General features: G+C 44.8%; 1 protein-coding gene across 2 annotated transcripts; it reads right to left on the minus strand.

Annotated features, from left to right (window-relative positions):
- Nucleotides 1-2,161: 2,161 nt before the first annotated feature.
- Nucleotides 2,162-9,030, minus strand: rgcc (regulator of cell cycle). 2 transcript variants are annotated; one of them, XM_072514385.1, is made up of 5 exons: nucleotides 8,885-9,030; nucleotides 8,015-8,185; nucleotides 6,364-6,441; nucleotides 5,344-5,406; nucleotides 2,162-3,547 (listed from the first exon to the last, which is right to left on the minus strand). In XM_072514385.1, the coding sequence occupies exons 1-5, from the start codon at nucleotides 8,916-8,918 to the stop codon at nucleotides 3,540-3,542; spliced, it is 354 nt and encodes a 117-aa protein (XP_072370486.1). In that variant the 5' UTR covers nucleotides 8,919-9,030; the 3' UTR covers nucleotides 2,162-3,539. The 2 variants fall into 2 exon arrangements, with proteins under 2 accessions (XP_072370486.1, XP_072370487.1); XM_072514386.1 differs by having other exon boundaries at nucleotides 8,015-8,182; nucleotides 8,885-9,014.
- Nucleotides 9,031-9,306: the final 276 nt, after the last annotated feature.

A 9,306-nucleotide genomic window follows, 5' to 3' on the forward strand; every position in this document is an offset into this window, starting at 1 on the left:
ATCGTTATCCAATAAATTAATTTTGATTCAATCTAAAGATTGGTGGTTTCTTTGTCATCAACACAACTGACCGTTCTGGATCACAAAGCAAAGAACAACGACATATTACCACCAAAGGTAATATAACAGCACACATCCCGCTATGCCCGGATAATAGTGGGAGAGCCCCTAAACAGTGCTCGCGCCAGGCACCGAACAGAGTGCAATGCTGCCAGCACGCTGCAGCTGACCAGCATGAACCAGATTAGCATTTTCAAATAAGCATTTAAATATTTGGTTAGTTTAAAGCCAGTTACTCCCGGCTCCCATTTTATCTCCCCCCCACCGGAGCAACTGAACCAGTGGGAATCACTACTGGTCTTCACCACCAGAGACATGATGTGATGACTCTGCTGGGGGGGCTCAGAGGCCATTGGAGCCCTCGGGTGGTCGGGACATGGCAGGACAGTGCTCCCCGCCACTGTTAGTCTGGCACTTCCAGGGTGCCGGGGGCACTGCCAAGGGACGGGTCCATGATGGGAGGTGAGGCCATGAGTGGGGGCTTTGAAGATGGAGTGTGGCATGAAGTGGGGGGCATTTGATGCCCCATGGTGGGGTGTCATTCACCTGGGGGGATCTGGTACTGGCGATTGGTTAGGGGGACTGATCCCATCTAAATGAAGTGGATGGGTCCTTGCTTGCAAAAAAGGGGTGGGGCCTGAAGGGAAACCCTGTGGGAGGGCCCCGAAAGCAACTATCTTTGGATGGATGGGGGAAGAGGGTGTTGATGCCAGTGAGGATGGTGGTGGGTTGGGTACACTGAAGCCCAGATCTCTGCAATGTTGGCGGCGGTCGGGGGGCGGGTCAGGGCACCCTTTAAAAATGACGACTCAATCTCTGTGACGCCGGGCTTGCTGGCCTCTTCGGGTCCCACACATCACTTTTTCAGCAGGTTTCACCACTGGCTCCAGAAAAAAATGACTACGTGTGGGAGAATTGCGATGGGAGTCGTGCCGGAACATCCGACATTTTGGGGGAAAATTCCGCCCTGTATGTTTTCAAGAAGAAGTTACATATAGCACTAGGGGATAAACGGATGAAAGGATTTTGGGAGGGTGGGGGGGGTGTTAGCGGGAACAGGTACTGAGTTGGATGATCAACCATGATCATAATGAATGGCAGTGCAGGCTCGAAGGGCCGAATGGCCTCCTCCTGCTCCTATTTTCTATGTAATGCTGCTGGACTATGTTATCAAGTAAGCCAGAAAATGTGAGCTGAAATTTGAGATTTTTTAATACATTTTAAAAATAATTAAAAGACGGCCATCAGTATCAGCAATCATGATGTTGTTGGCTTGGATCAAAAGCAGTCCTTACTCAATCCTTACTGCCATGTTTCTGACATAACAGCGGTAACTACTTTACAGGGGCCGGTGTGGCTCAGTTGGCTAGACAGCTGGTTTGTGATGCAGAGCGAGGCCAACAGAATGGGTTCAATCACTGTACCGGCTGAGGTTATTCACAAAGGCCCCACCTTCTCAACCTTGACCCTCGCCTGTGGTGTGGTGATCCTCAGGTTAAATCATTACCGACAGCTCTCCCCCCCCCCCCTCAAAGGTCATCTGGGACTAGGCCGACTTGACTTACTTTACTTTACAGATGTACTTCAATGGTTCTGAAGCACTTTGGGAAATGCTAAGCAGGATAGAAATGCAAGTCTTGTTTTATAACGAGGCATCAAAACTTCCATACAGCATTCAAACTTTGGCTTTTATAAAATAAATAGAAAATATGTTTCTCATCCAGCTCAGTTAAGAAAATATTATTTTGGCAGCAATTTGATATGTTTTGGTATCTAAAAATAGTTTGAATGAATGATTTTCTTATTCCTACATCGTCCCTTCCTTTGCCACACAAGGCAGGCACAGTTATGTCTGATGTTAGGAATGTTGATAATAGACTTTGACTGGCAGGAAGTACTCCTAACTGTGAATTTGAAAAATTGAAAATAACTCAAGGCAGGAACACGCGACAGTATTGATAGATCATAGAGCCTCCTTCAGTGCTGCAGGAACCCGATACTTGTCACACCACCATAACGGTTTAACCACAGATTTCAAGGCTGATAACAAACAGTTTCACTTTACTGACATTTCTTGTGGAAAGCATAGGGAAAAATAAAATTTTAATCAAACAAAAAAAATTAGAACTTTATTTAATGTTCAGTACAGGAAATCGATGCGAGGAAGCACAGTTCAGATAAAGGTTGATAAACAGAATGTATTCCATTTTACAATAGTTTGCACTGGGCTTACCAGTCTAGTTTATGAACACATACACAGACTTCTAAATCCTGTAAATGTTCCAATTTATAAAAAATATATTTCAATGTGAAACAATCATTCGTCACGAAAGTTGGAATATATGACTGGAAAATGGCACATTTTTATTTTGCTGTGCTATCAGAGGTACCAGCCCAGAAACTGGTTCATGCAACACCCATTCTTTAGGCATTATTCAGTGTAAAGCCCAGTAAGATGGCCGAAAGCATGCCTGTCCATTTCCATCTGCCAAACTGAGTAAGGATAAACAAGAAACACCCCTTTACCCACTCCTAGAGAATTAGGCCTCTTCTTTGCATCTGAAAAGGCTTAAGATCTGGGTGAGGCCCGCTCTCCAAGGTTTCCTCTCAAGCTTTTCCTGAGACAGCTGATGCCATCACAGTCTGAATTCAGGGGAACCAGGCCTAGGAATTGCCCGCAACCAAAGTGGTGAGTATCATAGAATCCCTACAGTGCAGAATGAGGCCACTCAGCCCATCGAATCTGCACTGACCCTCTGAAAGAGCACCCCACTTGGGCCCAATCTCCCGCCCTAGCCCCATAGCCCCACCTAACGTTTGGAAAAGAAGAGTAATTTAGCATGACCATTCCACCTAACCTGCACACCTTTGGACTGTGGGAGGAAACCGGAGCACCCGGAGGGATCCCATGCAGACACGGGGAGAAAGTGCAAACTCCACACAGTGACCTGAGGTCAGAATTGAACCCAGGTCCCTGGTACTGTGAGGCAGCAGTGCTAACCACTATGTCACTCAACTGAAGGAAAGCAGGTCCCACTCCTTCCAACCCCATATTTACCCTCTTTCCTCATTGCTGTTCCACCCAAAACGCCGATCCTTGCCCCAGCCTCCTCTCCCAACCCATGGCAAAAAGTCCCTCCTGATTGCCACTGCTACCAACCTACAAATCAGCCCCGAAACCTATAACCTTCCCCTACACCAACATCCCCAATCCCACAGAAACGGCATACCATACAGTATATTTCTATTCTGCTCAAATGAGATGATTCTAAACTTTACTCTAGTGAAAATACATAGCATGCAAGTATTAAACTTTATTTGAAATCGAAGTTGTTCTGAAATCTATTTACTGATAGAAAGAGCTGTCCCGAGCATCAACGTGAAGATATGGTCATTTAGTAATGGCGGCAGATTGTAGAAATTGGTGTATTTCCTTCATGTGGTTGAACAAGGCCATGCTCCATGTTTTCCCCTTCCTCTTACATACCTGAGACAATGTGATATAAAGCAGCATGATTAACTTCAGAACGCAATTTGCCAATATAGTTAGGAGGTGACAGCATCGATCAACCTGCCTGAACAACGCCCTCCAGCTGCGATTATGATTCTGGTAGCTGGTGCCTGGTATTTGTGCTGTTAAATCCCTTTGCTTAGCCTGACAGATCAGATTCATCATTACCCAAGTCCACAGTCAAGAATCCAAATGCCAAAAGAAACAAAGCAGCTGTCAGTGAGCCGTGACAGCAAGATTACTAGCATATTCCCTGTACGTATGTACCCAATGAAATGCTGAATGACTAAATCAGTTTGTCATTAGGTTACAGATTGATACCAATCCTCCCCCAGTAATTACATCCATAACCATCGCCAAACTTTGCCCTAATGTTTCAAAGCTCTAGACACAACCAAGCTGATGGTTCAATCTAGAATTATACTGACAAAGAGTCGTTCCCACAGTTCTAGGGGTCATAGAGAATATTACCTCTTTGTATCAAATGGTAAAGATAATCATTTGATTCATATAGTACACAAGGATATTTTTCTCCCCAATGTAAAGGTTGAATTATTAAGAATTATTAGTACATTGTTACATGGTGATATTATTATCCATCCAGCCTGTTGCCTACAGATATTGTGTTAATAATGTATTGTCATGTATGGTTATGAATGGGATGAATGTGCTACTGTGCTTCACAATTTCACTGCATTTGTAAGTTGCTGCTGGCAGTGGCTGAGCAGATGGGTTGTTACCATGGAGCCTACAGACAGTGAGAATGAGCTATACATTGAGCATCCAGCTGGAGGGAGACCTTCATCTCACAGGAGGACAATTCCACACAAACTGACGCCATTAACAAAACAGAAAACAGGACAAGCAGGAACCATCAAGAAAATGCTTAGTTCGGAGGATGGGTCAGTACCTGACATTTGGGCTGACTTGTGTTCCCTCCTCAGATGCCAACTACCCAGTGAGTGTCTCCAGCAATTTCTGATTTCGTTTGAGGATTTTCACCTTCTGCAATCTTTTAGTTTTTATCTAGAATCAGTAATTCTTCAACTCTAAGACTGCCTTATACTCATTTAATTAAGTTCTCCTGCACAATATAATGGTAGATTTAGATGAGAAAAGATGGGAGGTGGCTGGAGTGCAGCATGAACGTTGGCAAGAACAGGTTGGGTAGAATGGTCTGTTTGCATCATATAAAGAAACCTTCTGATTTTATTAATGGATTGCAAAGAGTCAGGGATCACAGCTTTCAAGAGAAATGTTAGCCAGTTATGTTGTTCCTACATTTTAAAATCACTATAATGTCATGCTCGATTTAAGGCTCCTCGTGCAGGTGATTTTACTATCTTGATGAACGTGTTTAAAGAGTCCAAAATGGAAACCAAACTATAGACACACACATACACCGTACATGCACTCCAGTGCAACAATGCTGCACTCAATGTGCTGGGCTGGAATGTACCAGTAAATAACAGAAAACAGTGTCTCACTAGTAGTCCAGATACAGCCCACAGTGAATATAACCTAACTGATAGCAAAATATAATGAATGTTCTTTCATTTCATGATCTCTTTCCAGTCTGGTAAGTGGTTGAATGGGAGAGAATTTTGCTTGAAGCTTATTATTAAACATTTGGGTCAGGTTAACATGAGGAGAACTGTGCAAAGCCTGTGGCTTGGTGCTAACACGGCTATTAAACTGGAAGATGTTTTGTTGCCTGCAGATTCAAGGCTTCTATTCATCTACACACCACATTCACACAATGCAATACTCACTCTCTAATGTTCTGTCCAAATCAGCAATAAAGTCTTCCAGTTCCTTTGTATCACCAAGCTTTGCTGTGGAAAAATAGAACCATTTGAAGCTTTTTTTATTGAGTTTGGCACTGGTAGTCACTCCTGTTCATGAGATGAATTGCCTTATTTTTTTATTAGCAGATAGCATTGTGGGCCAAAACCTCCACAAAAATGACCATAAAGTCTGGCAACTTATTGTAATGAAACCTCTAATTGGTTTGCCAATGTTCTTTAGCAAAACCAATTTGTCCCCCATACCTGGTCTGACATGCACATTTCCAATCCCATATGACTCCAAGCTAAGATTCATGAGCTTTTTTCAAGTTTGGCAACCTATTGATGTGCCAAGAATGTGTAAACATTCAGAGTCATTTGAACATTTTACTTATAGCTTCATGCTTCTGGCTTTGCCCTCCCTATCTACTTGACCATCTTCCATTGGAGAGAAGGATCTCCCATAATCTGTACAACCACCCATAAGAGTCAAAAAAAACAATCCTAGAAGACAAAGAACTGGAGGACAAATCACAATCTCAACGAATAATGCATGGAGGTGAGCATGTAGTGTGAAAATACATCTAAGCAATACTATAGAATCATAGAACCCCTATGGTGAGGAAGGAGGCCATTTGGCCAATCAAGTCTGCACTGACCCTCCGAAAGACCCATGCCGACTTTTCCCCAAGTAACCTTTTGGACATCAAAAGGCAATTGATCATGTCCAATCCACCTAACCTGCATGTCTTTGGACTGGCATTGGAGCACCCGGAGGAAGCCCGTGCTGTGAGCAGCAGTGCTACCTATGTCTGTCTTCCATCCGTCTCTCCTTTCTTCCTCCCTTCCCTCCCCAAGTCTAACCCTTTTTGACCGATTCGCAAATGTTATACTGTATTTTCCTGACAAATACTGCTTAAGCAAGCTCCAGCAGAAACTTAGGAAATTAACGCTTGAATAATAAAGGTCATCTGATAAGTGAGAAGAGAAAGCAACTGGAAGTACCTTTGGAAGATGAAAGCGTGGAGCTATTCAACTTCTCATCACTGAAGTTGAAACTGTTTCCCTGAAGTGAATCTGTACCTGTCATTATAAAACAAAAGGACAAGAAGTGACGCAATGCGAGTGGAACATGTACATCAAAGAACTGAAACAGGTGAAAAGCACAGACTGGTTGCTACAGCACATTTCAAAACTCCACAACCTCGTTCATGTAACTACAAAGGGGTTTGTTTCCATTGTGCATGCAGCAATCATGTATAATAGAATTGAAAATCAAATATGATGTGAACAGTGGACAGAGGGGAGGCCCATGCAGAGCAACAATTAACTATACAAACATGTGAATTAGGAGCTAGACTAGGCCACTCAGCCCCTCGAGCTCTGCTCTACTATTCGATAAAATCATGGCTGATCTGATTGCAACCTCAACCCCACATTCCTGTCCACCCCGATAACCTTTCATCCCCCGTTGTTAATCAAGAATCATGGGGCAGCACGATGGTGCAGTGTTTAGCACTGCTGCCTCACAGCACCGAGGACCCAGCTTCATTCCTGTCCCCAGCAGTGTGGAGTTTGCAAATTCTCCCCATGTCTGCGTGGGTCTCACCTCCAGAAACCAAATATGTGCAGGGTAGATGGATTTGCCACACTAAATTGCCCCTTAATTGGAAAAAAAGAGAATTGGATACTTTAAATTTTAAAAAAGCTAATCAAGAATCTATCTCCCGCTGCCTTTCAAAGACTCTGCCTCTACTGCCTTTTGAGGAAGACAGTTCCAGGGATATTGAACTGGCAAATAGAAGAATATGAGGTGGAGAAGGTAGTGATCAGCAACATTGAAGTGCAGAATAGAGGCGCAAAGATCTATACCATGTGTCAAGTTTGATTTATAAGGAAAGGCTGGAGAATTCTCAGTTTGAAATGGTCAGAGAGGAGACCTTGCAGCAGATTTAGAATGTAGTCAAGGATGTTGCAAAGGTAAATCCAACATGTTATTTGGAGGATGTGGACACACTAATGAAATCAATTTAAAGTTGATTTTTAGAGAAATGCTTCTCCTGGAATGAAGACAGGAAGCAACTGACTTCTACATGGAGTGGGAAGGACACAAGTCCTGGAATCATTTAAGAAACAATTATATTCTGCACTGGAGTGCATAGGGACTTCAGATGGATTTTATTTAAATTTAGAGCATCCAATTCTTCTTTTTCAGTTAAGGGGCGATTTACCGTGGCCAATTGACCTACCCTGAACATCTTTTTGGGTTGTGGGGGTGAGACCACATAGACACGGGGAGAATGTGCAAACTCCACACGGTCAGTGACCCGGGACCAGGATTAAACTCGGGTCCACGGTGTTGTGAGACAGCAGTGCTAACCACTGCGCCACCGTGCCGCCCCGGAATTCAGATGGACTTGATCACCTTCCTCGTCTACAGCTATCTTGTGATCCCATGTACACCATCAGTCTGAGAAAGGTTGCACCAAGGCAGGAAACTATCAGATTTGATATTTAATCAAGGATCTACCCGATCCAGGACGATTTAATCATACACAATGCAATGGCCAATTGTATCAACTCTGGTCTTGCTGCAAAGACTTGGGGGGGGGGGGGGGGTACATTAGAGGCACCTTCCTCAGTGCTCAATACTCACTGTCTGAATCACTCGTCCCACCATCACTGATGCTCGTGCTGTTCCTCCTTTTCATGCATCTCAAGTGTTCGTCATATCTGAAATGTCTCTTGTTTAGAGGGGAGGTGAAATCCTCAATCACTGCATTAAATTCACACAGGACAGCACTCAGCTCTCCCTCCGCCATCCCTGCTACAATACAAAATAAGACTTGGGTCAAGTTATAACCATGGGGATGGTGCCCACACAAAGTCTAATTAGCAAAGTAGCTGGAGCCCTCATGCACGTACCACATGCAACCAGCCAGCCCCCCCGGGCACCGAGAACACAATGAGAAACTTGCAAATGTGGCAAATTGGGAAGCAAATGCGGAAGATTCTGGACAAAGCAAGCAACATTGTAAAGAAAGGCAAGCTCGGGGAATCCCTCCGGAGCAACTGAACAACCAGGAAGGGGTCTGCACAACAATCCATAACCCATCGGCTCCTGAAACAACTGGGAACTCTTTCTAAATCAAAAGTTTGAGTTGAGAAAGTGGGGGTGTATATTTCAGCGCATTACTGCCGGTTTACTTTACAGCTGCGATGTCAAACCAGGTTCCGACCAATGGATATAATAGGTCTCAAAGCATTAACCTGCCCTCTCTCATAAAACAGGGACATCTCTTCCCCAAACATTAACCCGTCCTCCTACATTAACCCTTCCTCTATGTACAGGAACATCGCTTTTCCAAACATTAGTCTCCCTCTTCACAGTGGAGATGTTGCCGGATCTCCTGTGTTATTGACAGCAGTCCCTGCCCCTGCAACTCTCCCCAGCGGTGACCGGCAGCGTGCTCTTGCTAAAAGGGGCTCAGCCCGTCCTCACACTGCTCTCGATACCAACACTCACATCTGGCTGCAATCCTGCCCTGGAACGACTTCATCTGGCTGGCGGTGCTGCTGATGGTGTGTGGAGCTGGGAGAGTGGCACTAACACAGTGACTGGGATCCTCAGCAGCTCTCTGCCCGCCTCCTGCAGCCTCAGCCGCTTTTATAGGTGAACGTCAGCCAGGGGTTCCCCCCCCCCGGCCCCGCCCTTCCTACTCCCAGGCAGTGGGCAGTGACGCCAGGGAAGGGATTTCCCTTTCGGCTTCATCCAGCTGCTTCTGCCCATCTGAAGGCTGAAGCTGCCACATCAGGTGTCACACATTACTGGCAGGGACCGCCGCCATCAAACTGTACACACCCTCAAACCAGACAGTACACATCCTCAAACCAGACTGTACACACCCTCAAACCAAACTGTACACACCCTCAAACCAGACAGTACAC

Source organism: Scyliorhinus torazame, chromosome 8, assembly GCF_047496885.1.
Source record: "Scyliorhinus torazame isolate Kashiwa2021f chromosome 8, sScyTor2.1, whole genome shotgun sequence".
Taxonomy (NCBI): domain Eukaryota; kingdom Metazoa; phylum Chordata; class Chondrichthyes; order Carcharhiniformes; family Scyliorhinidae; genus Scyliorhinus; species Scyliorhinus torazame.

Excerpts from the sequence above, each read along its gene's own strand:
- rgcc (XM_072514385.1), bottom strand. The coding sequence starts at position 8,918 with ATGAAGTCGTTCCAGGGCAGGATTGCAGCCAGAT. Across the intron at positions 6,442-8,014 it reads TGGGACGAGTGATTCAGACA|GTACAGATTCACTTCAGGGA; the intron begins GTGAGTATTGAG and ends TTATAATGACAG. Across the intron at positions 5,407-6,363 it reads CACGCTTTCATCTTCCAAAG|CAAAGCTTGGTGATACAAAG; the intron begins GTACTTCCAGTT and ends ATTTTTCCACAG.